The following is a 24331-nucleotide window of genomic DNA, read 5'->3' on the forward strand; positions in this document are numbered from 1 at the left end:
GATAAACACACACTCTTTCACACGCCGGGCCGATCTATTACAGCCTATTCATGTTTTTAAGAGGTCGGAGAAAACCACAGAACCTGGAGTTACAACAGAACATCGACCTCTTAAAGTGAAACTGCAGGCATCAACAGACACTTCGGTGAGAAGAATTTGCCACCATAAAGACATAGAACATTTTGAATACATTTTTAAAAAATAATAATAATAAAAATCTAAAGTTAATCCGAATTTTGGGAAGTTTCAGTATCATTCCGATTTGATATTTCTATTAGGATATGAACACAAAGGCATGTGAGAGCTGAAAGTGTGAACTACACAGTGCCTTCCCAAATTCGGCTTTTCAGAATAGCGTGAAGCCTGAAGTGACAGTGAGAGACGGAACTAATAAAAGCATACACACACACACACACACACACACACACACACACACGTATATATGCAAAGTCTATGTACACTGGAAAACTGTCACTTCAACAGAAATGTCAATGATTTACAGATGTTCTGTCACTTACAACGTTAATCCCAGAATAAATTAATAATTAATTGAATGAATTATTCTTTTGTTAAGTTCTACCGCAAGATGACTCGATTACTGTGACACTGCACACTGAACAGAGCTGCAGACGTTCTACAAAACGACGCGGACGATTAACCCCAACGCTCTCAGACACGGCTCAGATCTAGAACCTTTACGCGCTTCGCTTACTTTTTTTTTTTTTTTTTTACTACATCAACAATAATTAACATAATAACTTCTTCATACGTACACAAAGTTTATCTATCTTTAATTAGGAATCTTCAGAGATACAGCGCCTTCCATAAGTATTCAGACCCCTGACCGGTTGTCTCATAATTGGATTTACGTTGTAAAATATTTTTATGAAAAATAAAGAAAACGGAACTTTTAACTTGCTTCCGTAAGTATTCGAGTATTTTGGATTTGCTCCAGATTGGTTGAGAGATGCTTGTGGCCTGCACAGATTCTCAGTGGTATTGAGATCACTCTAGGACATTTACCTTTTTGTTCTTGAGCCGCTCCGATGCTGCTTCGGCCTTGTGCTTGGGATCAATGTCCTGCTAAAATTTGAATTTCCGCCCAAGTTTAACTTTCTTTTTGCCGTATTTCCCTATATTTTGCTCCATCTCTTCTTCCTTCAATTCTAACAAGATGCCCGGTCCCTGCTGATGAGACGCATCCCCACAGCATGGTGCTGCCACCACCACGCTTCACTATAGGGATGGTGTGTCTTAAGGCATTACGTTTGCACCACACAGCGCTTTGATTTTTGGCCAATAAGCTCTATCTTGGTCTGATCTGACCACAAAACCTTTTCCCACATCGCAGCTGGGTCACTCTCGTGCTTTCAGATGGTACTTTTTGAGTAACGGCTTCTTTCTTGCCACCCTTCCGTACAAGCCAGCGTTATGCAGTGCTCTAGATATGGTTGACTGGTGCACCATTACTCTAATCTCAGCCACTAAATTCTGTAGCTCCGTCAAAGTGATTGTTGGCCTCTCAGTGTCTTCTGGAGGTAAGACACTGAGGTATATATATATCTTACCTCTGCATAACCAGCCATTATTTTCCATTATCAGCCATTATCTTTATAGCTGCTTGCATGCATCTAAATTTCAATTCAGTTCAATTCAATTTGATTTGTATGGCGCTTTTTACAATGGAGCTTGTCTCAAAGCAGCTTTACAGAAACATATAAACACAGGATAGAGATTTTAAGCGTGTGAATTTATCCGTATTGGGCGAGACGGTGGTGACGGTGGTGAGGAAAAACTCCCTGAGATGATATGAGGAAGAAACCTTGAGAGGAACCAGACTCAGAAGGGAACCCATCCTCATCTGGGGAACAAAAAGTCTTTTTTTAATCAGTCAAAAATGCATCTAAATGTGGTTCCGTGGTAGAAATAATCACAGTGGCAAAAAGTTTTTTTCGCATGTAGAAAGGGAAATTTGTAGTGATGAAGGAACTTTGTTGTTTTTTTTTGTTTGTTTTTTTTTTGCACATGACTTTATGGACATGACTAAAATCAAGCCATCGAAGCCATCAAGTTTTCTCGAATAGGTTTTTATACAGTAAAGTCAGATGTGCAGTAAAGTGGGACGGACTAAAGTAGGCGTCTACATTTGGTCTAAATGCTAAATAATGCTAATCACGGCATTATTCTGCAGCACAAGGAAATTGCTCAATGCTGATTCTTAAAAAAACATGTTTATTTACTTGTACCGAAAAATATTGAGCATTTACGCAGTCATTTTGCATGCTTGCACTTTCACCCCTCTGCCAAAACCTACGTATCACGATTCATAAAGTTTTAATAGCACAGTACACACGTGCAGCTTTTTCTACTGAGATTTCTTGAGTCATTGAGTAAAAAAAAAAATGAAAAATTCTTGACTAAAAAATTAAGTGACTAAAGAATTGAGTGTCCCAATAAACGCAGGAACTTTGAACTGAACAGATATCACAGTGTAAAATGGTGTGTGTGTGTGTGTGTGTGTGTGTGTGTGTGTACTGTATCTGTGTTAATGCTCCATAATGTCCTCATGGTGTCAGTGTAAATCAGTGAACACGGCATCCCTCTGCTCAGCAACGTCCTTTAACTTTTCCTCATTCCAGATTATTCCTTAACGTCTAAGCCACTTGTGGAAATTCCCAATTTCCAATCAGGCATGTCTCTCATGTCTCGTATCATGTTTACAAGTGATCACAGAACCTCATGGGCATTCCACAACATTAAACGTAGCTATAAACGGATAAAAAGCACGCTGTCTGGTTTTTTTAAATATATAAATAAATAATAATTGCTGACAAATTGCTGTGGTATACGAGGAATAAAACACTTGGAGGTAAGTTTTTTTGGGGGGAAGCTCTAAGTTGCCCCACTGGGGTAACAATTAAAGGTTCTATGTAGAACCCTACAACAAAGAGATTCCCTAACAGAAACAGTTCCAAGGTTTTAGGACGCTTGAAACACACGTACTAATTCAACGCTTTATTGGATAATCAACGGTTCTTAGCGTTCAAGAGAGGGTTCTACTTGGAATTTCTTTCTGACCGAACTATGCTGTAAGGTTCTACACAGACCTTAGGGGTTCTACATTTTTACAAGTGTATATTCACGGATTAAACATACAAATCAGCACTGTTATCACCTGATTGACTTCTGAATGAGGGAGCAGAAGGAGAGGGAGGAAAGAGAAGGAGAGAACCAACCCCCCTGAGAGAACTCTGCAGGATACAGTAACAACCCAGTTCTCTGTCCATACACCTGTATCACACTTTGACATGGCGATGGTGCACGGAGCAATCCTGCTGCTTTATTGTTCAAATGATTTCATTTAATTTAGTGAAGTAATGTGCTTGTGGAGCTGCCATGACCTAAACTCATTTATCACTTAACTGTTTATACATTCGATCTGCACTTCCTGAAGGAAATCCTGAGTATGCAAAGAGCTGAAAGAAAGAAAGAAAGAAAGAAAAATTATAATGCTGCTATCACTCGGACACACCCAGCTGTCCCACTTAGACACACCCTACCTGTTCTGCTTAAAGACACACCCATCTGTTCTACTTAGAAACACCCATCTGTTCTACTTAGACACACCCATCTGTTCTACTTAAAGACACACCCATCTGTTCTACTTAGACACACCCATCTGTTCTACTTAAAGACACACCTATCTGTTCTACTTAGACACACCCATCTGTTCTACTTAGACACACCCATCTGTTCTACTTAGACACACCCATCTGATCTACTTAAAGACACACCCATCTGATCTACTTAAAGACACATCCATCTGTTCTACTTAGACACACCCATCTGTTCTACTTAAAGACACACCCATCTGATCTACTTAAAGACACACCCATCTGTTCTACTTAGACACACCCATCTGATCTACCTAAAGACACACCCATCTGTTCTACTTAAAGACACACCCATCTGATCTACTTAAAGACACACCCATCTGTTCTACTTAGACACACCCATCTGTTCTACTTAAAGACACACCCATCTGTTCTACTTAGACACACCCATCTGTTCTACTTAAAGACACACCCACCTGTTTTACTTAGACACACCCATCTGTTCTACTTAAAGACACACCCATCTGTTCTACTTAGACACACCCATCTGTTCTACTTAAAGACACACCCACCTGTTTTACTTAGACACACCCATCTGTTCTACTTAGACACACCCACCTGTTTTACTTAGACACACCCATCTGTTCTACTTAAAGACACACCCACCTGTTTTACTTAGACACATCCTGCTGTTCTACTTAAAGACACACCCACCTGTCTGTTCAACTTAAAGACACACCCACCTGTCTGTTCTACTTAAAGACCCACCTGACCTACTTACACACCCTCATGTCTCATTCAAAAACACTCCGACTTGCCCGACATGAAGACACAAACTCTTGTCTAATTTAAAGGCACACCCTCTTGGCGTTGCTCAATTTAAAGACACACTGTCATGTCTCACTGAAAGACACACACACACACACACACACACCTGTTCATCTGTCCCATTCAAAGATACACCCATATGTCCCATCCTCATGTTCCTTTTAAAGACACACCTACCGGTCTGCAGACAGACTCGCCTCTCTTTCTCTCTCTCTTTGTCTCTTGCCCCTCCCCCTCTCTCTCTCTCTCTCTCTCTCTCTCTCTCTTCTTTTATTCACAGTGATACGTGTAATTAAAGTCTCCAGTCCTGCCAGTCTCTGTCTCCCTCCATTCCCCCCTCCCTCTCTCTTTCTCTCTTCCCTCTTATTCATCTTGTGCTATCAATGAAAAGTGTCCGAACACACACGTTGCCTCTCGCTCTCTCCTCCCACTCTTTTTCTGTCTCTATTTCTGTCTTATCTCTCATCCCTTTCTCTCTTTCCTATTACTTTCCTATTAACATTACACTAATAACAAGCAATACATGCAATCTGTCTGTTTCTCTCTCTCTCTCTCTCTCTATTTCTCTGTCTTTCTAATCGTCTTTCTTTGTCTCTCTTTATCTCTCTCCATCCCCCTTCCCCCTCTTTCCATCCTTTCCTCATCAGCAATGTGCTACCAGTGAGAAATTATAGTGTACAGTCTGAGAGCGCTCTCTCTCTCTCTCTTTGTCATCGGGGAGGAGGAGGCTGGAGGTGGGGTGTGATCTCTCTCTCTCTCTCTCTCTCTCTCTCTCTCTCTCTCCGCCTCTCTCCCCTGATGGAGGGATGCAGGCTTCCTCCTCCGTGAAGAAGCTGCAGGAATAAACGGAAACGCCCAGGAGCAAGGTAAAGCAAAAATCTTGTTATTTAACTGATGCTTTTTAATGATTTAATGATTTAATGATTTAATCAGCGTAAAATGACGATGATAATCTAATTAGTCCGGGGTGTGACCGGCTTTTGTCTGTGCTTCATGATGAGGATTTGAGCTGTACAGGTGGAGCTGGAGACTGATTAGCCTGTTCACACTGTACATTAGTGATCAGATATTTATTTATATTCAATATATAAAAAATGAATACCATCAAACACATATTTCGCTTTATAATTAATAACAGATTCATATTATATTTTGGCTGTAAAGAGCTAACACCGTGGCTTCCTAGTGCAATAATTCAGGTTAATGTTAACTTGAATTTAAATAATTTGCACTTATCACTATATATATATATATATATATATATATATATATATATATATATATATATATATATATAATTTTTCATGATTATGTTTTTGATTAACTTGCAGTTATTTATGCATAGTAAAGATTTGCTAACCTGCTATATTCTATTACGCAGAATACAATGTAATTTAGACTTTATGAATGATTATGGATAACTAGCAATTTACACATATATGCAAATTAACCTTTATATTAATATAAAGCATGCTACATATGTATTAATATATTATTTGAATTAATACCAAACATGGTAATACATACATACATACATACATATATATATATATTAGTAATGCAAATTACTAAAAAAAAAAAAAAAGCATAATTTTAAACAATATTGAAGTCTAATATTTGTCTATATGTGTAGTCTGGCACACTGGATTATAGTATGATTTGATATGAATAACTAATATTTTAGAAATGTACTGTATGTAATAATATAATAAACATTACATCATTACAGATTCATTAGCATTACACATACATTTCATTCGGTGAAATAAAAAAATCAATCGTGAATATTATATCAGACTGCAGATACAAAAAGATAACCATGTTTAACAATATTTGTACACAAATGATTCATTTATATACTATTAATAATAGGAATATTTCACTTCATGGATCATGATGTGCTGATTTTAGTTTCATGGCATGTTATTGTTACAGTACATGTTCGGAAATATTTCATATATTTCATGTATTTTTATATTCATATATTATGGTGGAGTGAAATACATTGAAAAATGTCTAGTTAAGCTTTAATTTAATGGCTGGTACGCAGGTAATAATTAATTCACTAATAATTAGTCAATGATCAATAAACGAATTATTGTATAAAGTTTTGAATATATTTGATATAATGTGTTCATTTAAGTATGGCGTAAGTACGGGGTCGAGAATTCCCGCCAACCGCTTCTTTTAGTCCTTTTTTTTTTTTTTTTTTTAAATTGCTTAATTAATCTGTTCATTAATTATAAAGCTAATGTATCTCTTAATTCAGAATTAGACCTGTAAAGCAATTAAATATACAGTTGAGGTCATAAATTTGAATTTGCAAAATGTTAATAATAAAAAATAAATAAATAAGAGGGATAATTTTGGTTGTTTTTTGTTTTTTTATTTAGTGCTGCCCTGAATAAATTATTTCACATAACAGATGTTTACATATAGTAAACATCATGGATATTTGATTTAAGCCGTAATCATCGAGCTTAAAACAAAACAAAAAAAGGTTTGCAATATTTCACTTTATGTGTAACGAATCTAGAATATATGAAAGTTCCACTTTTTGAATTAAATTACGGGGGGGAATCTATTTTTTTTTGAGGTGCACCTGTACATATACTGTTTGTAGCACTATGTGGGTTTTATATTCATTTTAATAAATACTTTTCTTTTTTTTTTTAAGTATAATATTCATTGTTAAGCAAAAGAAAGAGCAGGATATTACTGAGAAATTAAACTCTCAAAAAGTTTGCCACAATTTCCTTTGTTCTCAGTTCATCCTGTCTCGTAGCTGCTCCACTATCCTTATATGGCTACTGCTTCCTGTCCTCATTTCCCTGTCGCTATAGTAGTTAATTATTCTCACCTGTTGCTGGTTACCCCTGACTTGTTTGTCTGATAAACCCTCAGCACCTCCTCCTCCCCTGAGCCCACCATCAAGAACTGCTAGCCTGTCCCTCATGCTTGTCTATTTCTCTAGTCTCACATGTCTTTGGTTCATTTTACTTTTGTGGTAGTTAGGTTGTTCTTTGTCTGGTACATTATAATCACAATATTATTCATAATAATAATATTTTTTGTTCCAAGTGTTAGTTATTTGGCTAGCCTGATCTGTGTTGGTATTTTCTTAGCATCTTGCTGTAACATTTTACTTAACTTTGAATGGAAAAACTGAAAAGAGCTAACCTAGCAAGTATCAGCTAGTCTAGTGTAAAATAATCTAATGGCCAAAAGCTAATCTAGAGAATAACAGCTATCTAGTGCGCAATCTAGTGAGTGAGAAATAATCCAGAGTGTGAAAGCTAGCCTAGTGTGTGAAAGCTAGCTTAGTGTATGACCGCTAGCCTAGTGTATGAAAGCTAGCCTAGTGTATGAAAGCTAGCCTAATGTATGAAAACTAGCCTAATGTATGACAGCTAGACTAGTGTGTGAAAGCTAGACTAGTGTATCACAGCTGGACTAGTGTGTGAAAGCTAGACTAGTGTGTGAAAGCTGGACTAGTGTGTGAAAGCTAGACTAGTGTATGACAGCTGGACTAGTGTGTGAAAGCTAACCTAGTGTGTGAAAGCTAGCCTAGTGTACGAAAGCTAGCCTAGTGTGTGAAAGCTAGCCTAATGTATGAAAGCTAGACTAGTGTGTGAAAGCTAGTCTAGTGTATGACAGCTAGCCTAATGTATGAAAGCTAGTCTAGTGTATGAAAGCTAGAATAGTGTATGACAGCTAGCCTAGTGTATGAAAGCTAGCCTAATGTATGAAAGCTAGACTAGTGTGTGAAAGCTAGTCTAGTGTATGACAGCTAGTCTAGTGTATGAAAGCTAGAATAGTGTATGACAGCTAGCCTAGTGTATGAAAGCTAGCCTAATGTATGAAAGCTAGTCTAGTGTGTGAAAGCTAGTCTAGTGTATGAAAGCTAGCCTAATGTATGAAAGCTAGTCTATTGTATGACAGCTAGCCTAGTGTATGAAAGCTAGACTAATGTATGAAAGCTAGCCTAGTGTGTGAAAGCTAGATAAGTGTGTGAACCCTAGACTAGTGAATGACAGCTAGCCTAGTGTGTGAAAGCTAGACTAGTGTATGAGGTCTACAGTAGCCTAGTGTGTGAAAGCAAGCCTAGAGAGGCCTAGCCTAGCAAAGAGAAGCTAATCCTGAGTAGCCAACCCAAAGAACATGATCAACTATGTTAAGTCTATACTCGGGTTTAAGTGTGTGTGTGTGTGTGTGTGTGTGTATATATATATATATATATATATATATATATATATATATATATATATATGTAAGTATGCTTATGTTTAAGTGTAATTCTGATGTATTAATGTAGCAGGTTGCAGGTTGCTGGTATTTTATGATGTCTCTCATTTCTCTCATACATTTGCCGATTGTTTAATAAAACACTTAGTATAATAGAAACATTTCTAAAGATTTACACTCGGTTCTCTGAAACTTGAACACTTCCGCTTCTTCCGCACAGGATGATTACACAATCCACGTGGTGTTTGTGTGTTTTCTGATGGACAGTTTAGTAGAAATGAACAGCTTGTGTACTTGCAGCCTGTCCCTCTCGGAGCGTTTTTGCTGTGAGGGGAAACGAGGTCAGTGGCTCAGGGAGGAGATTTGCATCACTTATTTGTATACCAGGTGTTTAATACATGCTCAGACTTAAGGGACGCAGGATTTGTTTTCTCGCAATTTACGTCACTGATGTCTGGAAATGCAAAGCTTGGCGCCGAGGATACTGTCGTCCTGTTGGCGCTTTACAGAGCCTGCTGCTGTGAAATATAAATATCTTGGCTGAATTCTATAACAGACTGTGATCATGTGTTCTCTGTGTCAGATTACACGATGAAGATCCTCCCATGATAGAACCGCGACGAATGAAAGAAAACAAGTACATTCTGCTTACATCATCAATCCGCGTGATCTGTCGATAAACTCGTGCAGAAAACTCGCTCGCAGAAACGCAAACGTTCTTCAAAGTGAGCTTGATATAATAAGGATAATTATTTCTGTCCATTAGCATGATTTGTATACGTTTCGCCATTGCTACGACTGTATTTATAGCTGTTCCGTGAGTTTGGCGTCGTCCTGTATCGTCCTCTTATCGGTGGCTTGTAGACGGGCGTCGTAGCAGCGCTAACATTTCGAGATTTTAATTAAACGTTTGTGACATGACCAGAACTTTGTCACTGGTGGTCTCATTGGCAGGAAATTGGCCGCTAGTGAAAAGACCACGGAGCTTCGCTCACAACCAAAGAACCGTCTTAACACTGTTCGCTTTGTGCTCAGCCACAAGGAACGAGGAAAAAATAACGGGGTTCTGCGATAACATGTTGTGTCATCTTGACCTGAACAGAACATAAAAGATTCATGGTTTAGGTTAGACATCATTTCCTTTCTCATTTCATTTATGGTATCCAGAGTGATATTTATCTCATTCATACATCTGAGCAATTGAGGGTTAAGGGCCTTGCTCAAGGGCCCAGCAATGGCAGCTTGGGAGTGCTGGGGTTTGAACTCATGACCTTCTGAGCAGTACAACAACACCGTAAACACTGAGCTACCACTGCCCGTTCTTTGCCTGTTCTCTGCCCATTCTCTGTGAGCTACCGCTTCTCCATTCTCTGTATTATGAAAGCATTGTTCTATTTGATGTTCTGAACTTTTGTCATCACTTTTCTGTTTGGCACGTGCGTGTACATGAAAGACCATACACACAAACGTCAGTTTCTCTGTCGAGTCTACCTGTATCTGATTTGCTGGTTTGAAAGAGTGAACTGAACAGAACGTCATCACGATAAACTAACAATAAAGTAAGCTATCAAGAGCTGCATCCCACCGCGGCCCTGTGTGTGCGGAGTTTGCATGTTCTCCCCGTGCTGCGCGGGTTTCCTCCGGGTACTCCGGTTTCCTCCCCCAGTCCAAAGACATGCATGGTAGGCTGATTGGCATGTCTAAAGTGTCCGTAGTGTATGAATGGGTGTGTGAGTGTGTATGTGAGTGTGCCCTGCAATGGATTGGCACCCTGTCCAGGGTGTACCGCGCCTTGTACCTGATGCTCCCTGGGATAGGCTCCAGGTTCCCCTGTGACCCTGAAAAGGATAAGCGGTATAGAAGATGGATGGATTGATCAAGAGCTGCATTCATGCCATTGTTTATCAGGTAAAAATAGGCGCTACCTCATATCTGTCAGTCCAAAGACAAGAGCTGGGATGTTGAAATCTCGTCCACTCCAGGAGTTATTATATACTTTGTACCCGCTTGCGATATTCTAACAGAAACTCAGGACAATTCCCCTCCAGGCCAGTAGATGTCGCAGTGACCTGAGTTTCAGCGTGACCTCTGGCATGACTTCTATTTTATTTGGTTGTTTCTTCAAATGTTTGGATTTTTTCGAAGCACATGTTTATCTATTCAGTGCAACATCTTAAGCTCTGCTCCTTGTTGAACAGTGCCGTGCCTATAAATATATGCACCCTTGGTTGGTTTTCTGATTTCGTCTTTGGTTTATCGCTTCGGACCTTTCGTTTCTGATGTACTGTTGTTATCAGCCCGGCCTGCCTGGTTCGATTTTGGTTTGGGATTTCGTTCTGTTTGCCCTGATTTCTATTAAATAGCTTTTTGAGCATGGATCCTCACTCCTCGCCTGAGTCTGAGAAGTTACACTGATGCAGACCTCATCGCTAATATAAACCCAGTTCTGGTTGGCTGAGAGCAGTGGAGATGATGGCACATAGAGGAGTACACTGACTAAGACAGTATCAGGTGTTAGTCAATAACGGAGAACAGTTTAATGTGCAACACATCTTACATTTTTAAGATACATTAGAGTTACACTCCATCTGGAGGAGCTGTGCATTATAACATGTGTGCTGATTGTATTAATAATCATTTGTGTACGTAATCATTTCCCCTCTGATCCCTCTGTCTGGATCCATCCAACATCTTGCGCTCTGCTGGTTCACTTTACAGCATTGATCAAAGTGTTATCTATCTATCTATCGTTCTATCATTCTATCTCTGTTGAATTCATAATTCTGATTGGTCAGAAGGTGTTTCATTTTCTGTAACAGCAGCTTTGACAGTACTTCCAGCAGTAACATAAATCACAGGTTTATATTAACGCTCTTAATATAACTTGTTATGGTTTCTATAGTAACAGCTCATTCACTTTGCCTCACTGTGTATGCTGGACATTCAAACTAATCTACGGCTAATAATAAACAGATTAAAAACATGTTGCTATATGACAAAGAAAACCATATAACCGTCGATATGGTGAACTTTTCTGTAAGGAGATGTTGTATTATGTAACATTTGCGGAAGGGGTCTCCAGTGCCAGCGTTTTTGCAACAGCCAGTAAGTTTTCCGCCTTCGGAAAGTCTTCAGGACCGAAGGTTACATTTTCCTTTTCGTCGCCCACAAGACAAACTGCATGGTGTTTTTTTTTTTTTTTTTGGGGGGGGGGGGGGGGGGGGGGTTTGTCTTATTTACGTCAAGCTCGAGAGGCTGGTGAGAGGAAAGCGAGAGGCTGTTTATAGCTGCTATAGCGTAAACGATAACAGGAATTCAGTTGTTTGTTTGTTTTTTGTTTTTTTTTCTCAAATGGTCCACAACATTAAATGTAACTATTAATGGATAAAAAGTACTCCATGTCATTCATTTAAAAAAAATGAAAACTTGTATAGCGAATCACTGGGTGTTTAGAGGGCTAAAACAATTCAGGATGCGATGTTCTAAGAAAATAACCGACTTCGAAGTGGTAACAGTATCTCCATTTCATCACGCCACTCCATTGTTGATTATTTTCCTATAACTGCACATCCCCAAGTGTTTAATTCCTTACCTATATTATAGAGCTTAAAATGCTTAGCGGAAATGTGTTTACAAACTGCAGCGAGGCCTCTGCGTCCGCACGGGAGATTGAGAGAGTCAGCCTCACATTATCTCCATTATACAGTACAGCCAGGTTCAGTGAGTCCACTACCAGCCACGGTGTGTGTCATCAGTTTTCACAATGACCTGTGTAAGGTTTTCTATCTTGTTTTATTGCTAACGTCATTACTATAACTTAGAACTTCATTCAGGGTTTATGTCTCATGCAGTTTGATCACAAGGTGCTGCCTACACGCTTTCCAGCTTTTTCCGTCTGCGTGTGTGTGTGTGTGTGTGTGTGTGTGTGAGAGTGTGTGGGGTGTCTGAGTGTGTAGGGGGATGTAATCTATTGGCTGGATCCTATAACGTTATGGACCCCTTTTTGATTGAGGAAGGGAACCAGGGATACTGTGTTTGCGCATTTCACAGTCATGTACTGTTTACTGTAGAAGTGTATAATCCCACCATTTAACACAGGCAGGAGAGTTAGTGTTATTATTATTAGCATTCATTCTTACACGGGATTGAATTATTCTCTAATTATACATCCTTCAAATATTATTATTCTGATGATTGTATAATTTGATAGAGAATGAAGAGGAGTTCTGTTGGTCATTTAGTGCACTACATCGGGCGTAGAAGCCATTGTTTCATGCCCTATTTAGTGCACTTATATAGTAGGGGATTAATATAGTAGTCTGCCACTACTTTAATGTTTCTCTACCTGTATTGTGACCCACAGCTCCCACAGTTTATGATTAATCCCGCCTCCTGCACCTGGCTAGTTCCTAGTTACGAGAAGCAATTTGGAGGCGGGACCTGCGATGTAATTGGTTAGGATGATATTAGGGGTGAGAACTGCTGTGTGATTGGTTATAGCGACACTGGGGGAGGGAATGGAGGTCTAAATAGTAACGGAGAAATTAGAAGCAGGAACTGCTGTTTGATTGGTTACAGTGACTTCAGGAGGCGGGGACTGCTGTTTGGTTACAGCGCCACTGTGTTATAATTAGTTATGGTAACATTAGAGGTGAGAACTGCTGTTGAAATTGGTTATAGTGTTATTAGAGGCATTGGGTACAGTGACACTGGGGTCTGAAAGTGCAGTCTAATTGGTTGTAGTGATATTGGGAGGGGAACAGCTGTTTGACTGGTTACAGTGACACTGGGGCTTGGACTGATGTATGGTTAGAGTGACATTTAGGGATGAAACTGCAGTTTAATTGGTTATACTAATATTAGATGTGGGAACTGTTTGATTGGTTACACTGATATTCGGGGCTGAACTGCTATTTGATTGGTTGCACTGATATTGGGGTGGGAACTGCACTCTAATAGGTTACGGTGACCGTAGAGTCGGGATCTGCTGTTTGTTTGGTTCCATCGTCATTAGGGCTTGGACTTCTGTTTGGTTACAGGGACATTGCGGGTGGGAACCTCAGTGTAATTGGTTATGCTGATATTAGTGGTGGTAATGGCTGCTTGATTGGTTATAGCACCACTGGGGGCTGAAACGTCTGTCTAAATGGTTATGATGATATTGGAAGCCAGGAACAGGGAATGAGGACAGGAACTGTGGTCTAATTAGTTAAAATGGCATTGAGGGTAGGAACCGTTTTGATTGGTAACAGTAACACTGGAGGCAGAAAAGGTGTTCTAAACGATGATGGTTGCATTAGGAACACGGACTGCTGTTAGATTGATTACCGTGGCAGAAAGATCAGTCTAAATAGTCACGATTGTTTTCGAGAGCAGGGAACTGAAGTCCAATTGTTTAATGTGGCAATGAGAACCGGAACGGTGCTCTGATTGTTTAATGTGGGCGGGAACTGCAGTCGAATTGGGGTTAGTGTGGTGATATTAGGGTTGGGAGAGGCTTTTTAATTGGTCACAGTGACTCTGGGGGCAGAAACGTCAGTGTAAATGGTTATCTTACGGTGGAATTTTAGGATGAGAACATCGGTCTGATCGATGGGGACAGGAACTGCAATCTGACTGGTTGCAATGGAAATCAAGTCAAGTCAGGTCAAGAAGATCTTCATTGTCATCACAGCCCTATACAGGGCTGTACACCGTGAGATGAAATAACGTTTCTCCTGGAAACAAGGTGTAAGATACATGTATGACGTACACGGTGCTGACAGGACATAAATATAGTGCAACAAGAATAAGAAGCATGCAGGGAGCGGGTACGTGAAACACTGGGGTCAGGACACAGAGGCGCAGTAGAGCATAAATACTCCTACAGGATCTGTGGTCCAGTTGGTTATAGTGAAAATAAAGGACAGAAACTGCTGTCTGATTGGCTGCAGTGGAACTGGGAGCAGAAACTGCAGGACACCGTGGAATTGCAGGCAGGGACTGTGGTCCTGAATCATATCGAGGTGGAGGTTCTGGTGTTTATTGATATAATGATAACTGCTCCCGAGTGTTATTTGTGTTTAATTACATCTGAGGTGACTGATCAATAGAAATAAATCAGCTTCGCAGTTCTAGAGTCTCTGCATTCTGCTTTTTTATCTCCTCAGCCTCCTGCGTGAATAAGGTTCGATAACTGATCAAATGAAACACAGGCCTTGGCGGCTGACTCAGATTTTTGGACGTGACTCTCATGGTTTAGTACGATCAAGATATTAATGGATATTGCGTTAAAACGTTTCTGTTCTGGTGGGTGTGGTCTCTTCCAGCATGACCCCGCCCCCATCGACAGAGCACAAGGGTTCACTGAACGGTTTTAATGAGGCCTTCGCACTCACCAGGTTTTGCCCAATACACCTTACTGACAAACTCCGTTCGTTTGGGGGTTTTTCTTCCCGTTTAATTTGAATCTATACGGGAACGTTGACCTTTACGGCCATTATTCTCAGAGCGACGTGAATAGCTTATCTACATTCCCGAGACAAATTCTCATAAATTATTCATGGCTGTATCTAACAGAGATAACCGAAACTGAGCACAGTTACTCAGATATCTGTCCTTTAGACATCTGTCCTACATAACGTCACAGCGCGCACATATCTGTCTCGCTCCAGCTTGAGAGAAACATTGTTTCTCTAGGTTGTTTAAATTTAGAACGATTGTACTTCGAAACTAAATCCATGAAAGACAGATTTAAAGACAGACTCATATGGCCGAAGGTTTGTGGACACCTCGCTATCATACCCATACGTGCTTGTTGAACATCTAATTCCAGATTTAGTCCCCTTTGCGCTGTTATAATACCCACCACTCTTCTGGGAAGGCTTTCCACTAGATTTTGGCACCCTTAATACGTTTGTATTTTAAAAATTGCAAGTGATATTTTCACAATTTTCCTATGATTAAAGTATTGGCACCTGTCATGAAACCAGTAAGGGAACTCTGAACTACAGTTCCCAACAGCCACTGCTTCACTGTCACATGATCACCTGCATCTGATTCACATTCCTGGTAATTAGCACTCTTGTATATAGTCACAGGTCGCAATGCTCTCTTTGTCTCACGTTATCGTCTATGCTACCGTGTTTAGTTTTTTCCCCACAGTATTTTGTATGTTTGTTGTAGAGTCCTTTGTTTGTGTTTACTGTTTATTAAATGTTTGAAGATCTGCGCTTGCTTCCGTCTCTACCTTTGAACCGTGACAGCACCCCTAGCTTTGTTTGCGTCACCCGCGTCCATCAAATAAACCACTCTCCGTAACAGATACGGAGCTTTGGATTTGGATTATTTATTTATTTATTTATTTATTTTAAAAATCAATAAGGATTAGGATGTGGCTATAATATATGATTATATAATATCACTATGTCATGATACACATCATGGGTACAAACTCTGTAAGCAGCGGATTTGATAAAGTTTTCTACTGTTTTAATGATAACGAGTCTTTATCGGTCACAGCACAGTGAAATTCTTTTCACTTCAGGAAGTTGGGGTCAGAGTGCAGGGTCAGTCATGATACAGCACCCCTGGAGCAGAGAGGGTTAAGGGCCTTGCTCAAGGGCCCAACAGTGGCAGCCTGGCAGTGCTGGGGCTCGAACCCCCGACCTTCCGATCAGTCACCCAGAGGCTTAACCGCTAAGAATTTTTATTGTTTTTTTACAGACAAAAATGTGTTTACAAATTTTGCACACTGTATCAAAACTATATCACACTAATTTTTTAAAGGCTTATTTTGAAATTCATCACTGCTCTTTTGCTGGCGTTGTCATGGAAACCTATATACCATGAGGCACATCGTGCGGCGCAGAAATGTCTTGAAATATCGTGATATGATATTTTTATCATATCGCCCACGCCTACTGTATGACTTTCACTCGTTCGGTCCTGATTTCTGGAGAAGCTGCTGTTCAACACTGAGTGCTAAGTTGTGAGATAAATCTTCATCTGAATCCGGAATCAAACGGAATCTTCTTTTCACATCCTTTAAAAACCATGTCAGATACTAACACGCATATCCTTCTAACACGGTGTGAATAGTGAATGATGGTTTTAGCAGAAGTTTAAACAACGCTTTTAGAGACACAGCAGCAGCTTTTTAAAGCACAGTGTGGACACGTGGACGGTTCACGGAGGACTTTGTGGCGCAGCCCGGCCTGTTTTTGGAATCATGAAGTGGCAGTGTGTGTGTGTGTGTGTGTGTTTGAATGTGGACTGTGGCTCCACAAACCTCAGGCTTTTCTTCCAAAATCCTTCAAGCCTTCCCACTCACAAGAGGTTCACACACACACACACACACACACACACACACACACACACACAGACTTTGTGCCTCTCTGGTGCGAGCGTATTGGTGTGTGAAGCTTAATCCTCGATGCTGCTTAACGCTCCATATGAAGCCGAGTGAGTGTTTTGGCTGAAGCTCAGCATTTCTGCCGTGTCATTCTGAAGGATTTGACTTTTGGGATTCATGTGAAAAGCATGGCGTGGACATTAGTGAAGCATGTGGAGACCCTGTTTCTCCGTAGCGGCCGTTTCCTTCTGGACATTTTGCTCTGGGTGGTGAGAAAATGCTACGTCCGGACGATGATGTCGTGCTCGCACACCTGCTCTTACCTGCGTCAGGTGCATCAGGTACAGCCGGAGTGTTTAACGTGATGGGTTGTTTTTATGATGATGGTGTAACATGGTATAGCACGGGACAAAAAGGACAATTAATGTCCCGAAGGGCTTTAATCATTTCAACAGCCGGTCATCTTAAAGGAGCAGTTCAGCTGTAAAGAAACTCTACACAGTGTTTATAATCTTCATTCCAAATGTCGACTAGTAGAAGTTAAGTTCTTAATTCTGAACTAGAGCTATGAGGCTAACAAGGAAGTAGCCATCTGTCATAGACACCGGTTTAGCAGCTTTTGTGGTTTCTGACACAGTATGACACACCGTATAAAAATGGACAAAACGATGTCACAGACCTAGAAAGAAAAAAAAAGGAAAAAAAAGTCACAGCGACCATCTTGAAGTCAAGCACGTCACTTTCCACGGTGGCTTAGCGGTTAGCACGTTCGCCTCACACCTCCAGGGTCGGGGGTTCGAGTCCTGTGTGTGTGGAGTTTGCGTGTTCTTCCCGTCCAAAGAAATGCACTGTAGGTTGATTTGGCATGTCCAAAATATCTGAAGTGTATGAATGTGTATGTGATTGTGCCCTGTGATGGATTGGCACCCCGTCCAGGGTGTACCCCGCCTCGTGCCCGATGCTCCCTGGGATAGGCTCCAGGTTCCCCGTGACCCTTAAGAATAAGCGGTATAGAAGATGGATGGTCAGAAGGTGTTGATTAGTTTTCTGTAGCAGCTGCTCTGACAGTCGTTCTTGCTGAAAGGCGAATCATTCTAACGCTTTATCATTTCAATTATGGATTAAAAACGTCTTATTTCATAAAGAGTTGCTTGGTGAAGTTTTTTTGCCCAGGAGTAAAGTTTTGGCACTCTTTTCTTGCTTTGCTTTGAGTTCATAGATCGTCTATGAACCTAGAAATATTACATCATAGAAATATTACATCATCTTCCTTTTTTCCCCCCCACGCTTTCTTTTTCTCTCCTCACACAGATGACCGAGGGACGTATGTGCCAAGTTCAGCTTCTGGACAACAGAAAACTGGAGCTGCTGGTTCAGGTGAGATTTAACACAGTACACCAAATCAATACATTAAATGGGGCAAAAGAGATGTGCTAATTTAAGACTTTTTTTTTTTTTTTTTTTTTTTCCTGGAATGAAACACTAAGCTACAATTTCACTGAAAAGCATAAAGATACTATTTATTAATCCTAGTTGTAATACAGGGGAAAAACAACACGTACTCAACTACATCATCGAACAAGTGCACTCGCCTTTAATAAAGCACTCGTTTATAGTCGAGGTCATAAGTTTACATACGCTTTGCAGAATGTTCCGATTTATTTATTTATTTATTTTAAATAAGAGGGATCATAAAAATTGCATTTTGGTTGTTTTTCATTTAGCTCTGCCCTGAATGCGCTATTTCACATAACAAATGTTTACATACAGTCCACGAATCACAATGATAACTGAATTTACTCAAACGAACCTGCTCAAAAGTTTACACACGCTCGATTCTTACTCCTGATTGTCACGACCCGGATGTTCGACGCCTGTTTTTGTCATTATTTTGCTTAAAGAACTTACGTACTGCCCCTCAGAAGCGACATAACATATTTACATGTTTCCCAGAAGACACGTTTACACCCCCTGCCTCTTAATGTATCGTGTTGCCTTCTTGAATGTGCATTCAGTGAACGTGTGCACCTTTTGTAATAGTCGTGTTCGAGTCCCTCAGTCGTCCTCGGTGTGAAAAGATGGATCTCGACATCATATAGTCGCTGTTGGAAAAGGAGTCAAATCTGCAGAAGATGCTGGAAGAGTAAAGAATGTGCAGGACCTGGAGGATTTTTCTGAAGAACAGTGGGCGGTTTAACTGCTCAGGACGAACAAGCGACTCGTGAAGAACTCTCACAGAACATAAACACATCACGTCGTGGACACACGGGATTAATAATCGAGCGTGTGTAAACTTTTGAGCAGGTTCATTTGTGTAAATTCGGTTCTTATTGTGTCTTGTGGACTCTATGTAAACATCTGTGATGTGAAATAGTTTATTCAGGGCAGGACTAAATTAAAAAAACAACCAAAATGGCAATCTTTATGATTTCTCTTACTTGTTTATTAATTATTTATTTTTTTAAATGTATGTATATATGTATTTTCCTTCGTCTATTCTTTCCTGAATCCCGAAAAAAAGGTTCATTTCCATCAGGATTTAAGAACATCAGGAAAATAATTAATAGTTAATATCAACTATGACATGAATAGAAATAAAGTGAAACGAATGCTGTCACTTACCGGAGTCATTTTTGTTTATCCGTAGCCGAAGCTGTTGTCCCGTGAACTTCTGGATTTAGTCTCGTCTCACTTCAACCTGAAAGAGAAAGAGTACTTCGGGTTCACTTTCGTTGATGATACGTAAGCAACCACTGAATTCTCCCCATAATTCTAGACAATACACACGGTGAAAGCAATGTTTTAAAAGGTAATCCGTTCTGTCTGCAACGTTGAGGAACACGTTATGCACATAGACAAGCACTTTGTAACCTACAGAATGACATCATATTGTATGGGATGGGATGTGATGTGAATGATACAATCCACACATCGATCAGATTACCCACAGTGCTTTGCTTTCCTAGTGGTCAGTGTAGATGGCTGCAGTTGGACCGCAGAGTATTGGAACATGACTTCTCCAAGAAGACCGGACCCATCGCCCTCAACTTCCTGGTTAGGTCTGTAGTCATCACCTTATTTTATTACCCGATCACACATTATATCAAAGCGAGGTTGAATTCTGGATTCTGATTGGCCAGAAAGTGTTGATTATCCTGTTTCGGTATCCTGGTTTCCCGTCTCGAGCACCGTGTTGGTATTCGAGGAGTGGATCTTCGGTCGTTTAAGTCCTGTCTGTCAAATAGAAGCTTTGCGGTCAGTCTTGGCGAACTTCTATCGTCCTCAGCTACTCTTACTTGCGGAGTTCCTCAAGGGTCCATACTTGGTCCGCTCCGGTTTTCACGGTATATATAGGGTCTATCTTTAAGAAACATGCCGTTTCTTTTCCCTGCTATGCAGATAACATACAAATCTATCTGCTGTTTGCAACAAAAAAATAACAGTGCCTTAACTTCGTTTTCCGTTTGCTTAAATGATTTAAAAAGCTGGATGTCTTTACAATTTAAAAAAAAAAAAAAAAAATCTTAATGAAAGTAAAACAGAAATCATTACGTTTGGGCCAACTGTTAATCTTACCTCTTCGAACTTTGACTTGAACCCCCCTGGGTCAAGCGGTTGTGAAGAACCTGGTTGTTTTATATGACAAAACCTTTACATTTCATAAGCAAATAAATGCAGTCGTCAAATCCAGCTTCTTTCATTTAAGATTTGCAGCCAAAGTCGAGCCTTTTCATTCTTTTAACGATCTTGAGAAGGTCATTCGTGTTTTCATTTAATCGCGGCTTGATTATCGCAATCCGTTACGTATTTGGAGTTCGCCAGACGGCCTCGTCTCGTTTTCAGGTGGTTGAAAATGCAGTCGCTAGGCTACTGACAGGTACATGTAAGCGGAAGCACGTTACCCCTATTTTATCTTCGCTCCACTGGTTGCCGGTACGCTTCAGAATAGAGCTTTTACTGTTTGTTTTTAAATGGGTTAGCGCCACCATACCTTGCAGATCTATTACAAAAGGTACACTTCCACCAGGTCCCTTAGGTCTTCTCATCCGCTGACCTTTACCGTTCCCAGATCCCAGATTCAATTCTAGGGCTGACCGTGGCTTTAGGATAGCTGTACCTAAGCTGTGGAAAAGTTTACCTCTGCATGTCAGAGCAGCTTCAACTTTATCTCATTTTTTAAAAACTCTTTGTATAAAGAGAGTTACCATAAATTGGTAGTTGAGGCAGGTTGGATATTTCAATTTCATGTTTGTCGTATATAGTATTTTTATCTTTGTACAACTGTTGTGTTTAATTGTGCTTTAAAAATAAAGTAAAGAAAGATTTTCTATAACAGCAGCTCTGACATCATTCTAGTACGTTATCATTTCTATAGTAACAGCTCATATATAGGGAGCTGTGGAGTGGATGAGAGACATAAATAGATTTAAAAATCGACAGAGCGAAGGAATAAAACACTGTCATAGGAAAATAGTCACTGGTGGGGCGGAGTTACTGTTATCACTGGGAAGGTGATTATTTTCTAGTCATGAAGCAAGTCATGGAATGTTTTATTCCCTTTTAAACCGCATCAGTTTATGGTTACGTTCTGTATATAGTTACAAATAATAAAATTAAAGCGCTGACGCTGGGGACTCCTTCCATAAATGTTACCTAATCATCTCCTTACAGAAAACCATATCAGTGATTACACATGTTTTTACACTGTTATAGAAAACGAATCAACACCTTCCGACCAATCGGAATCAAGCAATCAACAGTGCTGTGTTGGAAGAGAAAACGATGAACGCCGCGTGTCGTTGTCCGAGTGAAATAAACTCGTACGTCACTACGATTTTAAAAATGAAGCCGGATATATCGGTAGAATTGAGTTCTCTACGCAGATTACACACTGGCTCTGCCTCTGGGTTAAATAATAAATTCTTCCGTAATGAAAATGGAGAACGTCTGATGAAATATAAACAGCTCCTTGGTAGCACACTCAAACGTTTTGGACCGGACTGGACGAGACGTCATCACTGACGAATGAAGCGACATTTGGAAAATTTCGCTGCGCTTTAAATGTACGCTCCGTGATGGTGTTCGTGAAAGCGCTGACCTCAGCGTGCGTCTCCTCAACCCGTTATTGGTTTTTAATGAAATGTGAACGTGCCATTTTCTGCTTCATAGGTTTTACATTGAGACCATTTCTCTGCTGAAAGAGCACACGACGGTGGAGCTGTTCTTCCTCAACGCTAAAACCGGCATCTATAATGTACGTTCCTAACGTCTCACATCCCATACGCCACGTTCTGTCCCGAACATCTGCACTCTATCAATAACTCAAAAACTATATACAGTGCTGTGAAAAAGAATCCTGATTTCTTCTGGTTTTGTGTATATCTCATAGGGAATTGTTTCAGAAATGAAAATAAAATCGAAGATAAAACGAAGGCGACCCGAGTAAACACACAATACAGTTTTTAAATGAGGATGTTATTTATTGAAGCAAAAAATGTTATGCAATACCAACTGGGCCTGTGTGAAAATGTATTCGCACCCCTAGTTACTTATTCCTCAAATCTATGAAACTGCGTTCATAATGGGTTCAGCTGGACTAGATGGACCCAGGCCTGATTACTGCAAACCCTGTTCCATCACATCAACACTTACATAGAACTTTTACAAGAGCGTGAAGTTGGTTAAAAGGTTTTACCCAGTAACACTCTATGGCAAAGTTGACTGAAATTCCAGAAATGATGAGGAAGAAGGTGATTGAAATACATCAGTCTGGGAAGGGTTATAAAGCTATTTCAGAGGCTCTGGGACTCCAGAGAACCACAGTGAGAGCCGTTATCTCCAAATGGAAAAACTCGGCACAGTAGTGAACCTTCCCAGAAGTGGCCGATCTTCCAAAATTCCTCCAAGAGCACAGCAACGACTCATCCAGAAAGCCACAAAAGAGCCAAGGAGAACATCAAAGGACCTACAGGCCTCTGTTGCATCAATAAAGGTCACTGCTCATGACTCCACTATCAGAAAGACACTGGGCAAAAATGGCATCCATGGAAGAGTGGTGAGGTGAAAACCACTGCTATCCCAGAAGATCATTAAGGCTTGTCTGAATTTTGCCAAAACGCACCTTGATGATCCTCAAACCTTTTGGGAGAATGTCCTGTGGATTGAGGAGTCGAAAGTGGAACTGTTTGGAAGACAGGGGTCCCGTTACATCTGGAGTAAACCAAACACAGAATTCCACAAAAAGAACATCATACCTATGGTCAAGCATGGTGGTGGGAGTGTGATGGTGTGGGGATGCTTTGCTGCTTCATGGCCTGGGCAACATGTAATAATTAAGGGAAACATGAATTCTGCTCTCTACCAGAAAATCCTAAAGGTCCCCCAGTCAAAGGTCTTCAGTCCGTAAGCTGAAACGCGAGCGCGACTGGATTATGCAGCAAGACAACGATCCAAAGTGTAGGTGTAAGTCCATCTCTGAATGGCTCAAAAAAAGCTCAATTAAAGGTGTGGAGTCTCCTAGTCAAAGTCCTGACTTGATCCAATTGAGATGCTGTGGAAGAACCTTAAACAGGCAGTTCATGCTCGTAAACCCTCCAGCGTGGCTGAACTGAAGCAGTTCTGCGAAGAAGGGTGGGACAAAATTCCACCACAGCGCTGTGAAAGACTGATCTCCAGTTACCGGAAGTGTTTGGTTGCAGTTATTGCTGCTACAGGTGGTACAACCAGATTTTAAGTTTAAGGGGGCAATTAGTTTTTCCACATGGGTGATAGGTGTTGGATAGCATTTTTTTTTTTTTTTTGCTTCAATAAAACAAATAAATAAATAATAACTGTATTGTGTGTTTATTCAGGTTGCCTTAGGTTGTATTTCATTTAAAGATCTAAAACTATTTAGCATGAGTGATACACAAAAACAGAAGAAATCAGGATGGGGGCAAATACTTTTCTTCACTAATTTTCTTTCACAAATAGGGGAACCCTATAAGGCACTGCACCATGGATTCTCCACTTGAACGGCACCCTAAAAGGCACTTTATGTTTCCTCGTATGTACAGGGATCCCTAGAGGGCACTTCATCCCATTTTCTCACATGTATGGGATACTATAGCGCACGCAATCTCGTTTTCTCAGATGTAGGGAAGTCTACAGGGCACTGCATCTCATTTCCACTGGAAGGGAACTCTAAAAGGCACTTTATTCATGTTTTATCTAGCATTGGGGCACCATAGAGGGCACTTTCACAGTGTTTCAAGTCCTGTAGTTATGAAATAATTCTAAAATAAATGGTATGATATCACAACAATAACAATAC

General features: G+C 40.3%; 1 protein-coding gene across 1 annotated transcript in view; it reads left to right on the top strand.

Annotated features, from left to right (window-relative positions):
• Positions 1-17842: 17842 nt before the first annotated feature.
• frmd4bb (FERM domain containing 4Bb) overlaps positions 17843-24331 on the top strand; it is a 31780-nt gene continuing 25291 nt past the window's right edge. The window contains exons 1-4 of the mRNA XM_053642801.1: positions 17843-18396; positions 19667-19761; positions 19986-20078; positions 22189-22273. Coding sequence (XP_053498776.1) covers positions 18331-18396; positions 19667-19761; positions 19986-20078; positions 22189-22273 — 339 coding nt within the window. The 5' untranslated portion in view covers positions 17843-18330. The remainder of the gene's footprint in view (positions 18397-19666; positions 19762-19985; positions 20079-22188; positions 22274-24331) is intronic.

Source organism: Ictalurus furcatus, chromosome 15 (assembly GCF_023375685.1).
Source record: "Ictalurus furcatus strain D&B chromosome 15, Billie_1.0, whole genome shotgun sequence".
NCBI lineage: Eukaryota > Metazoa > Chordata > Actinopteri > Siluriformes > Ictaluridae > Ictalurus > Ictalurus furcatus.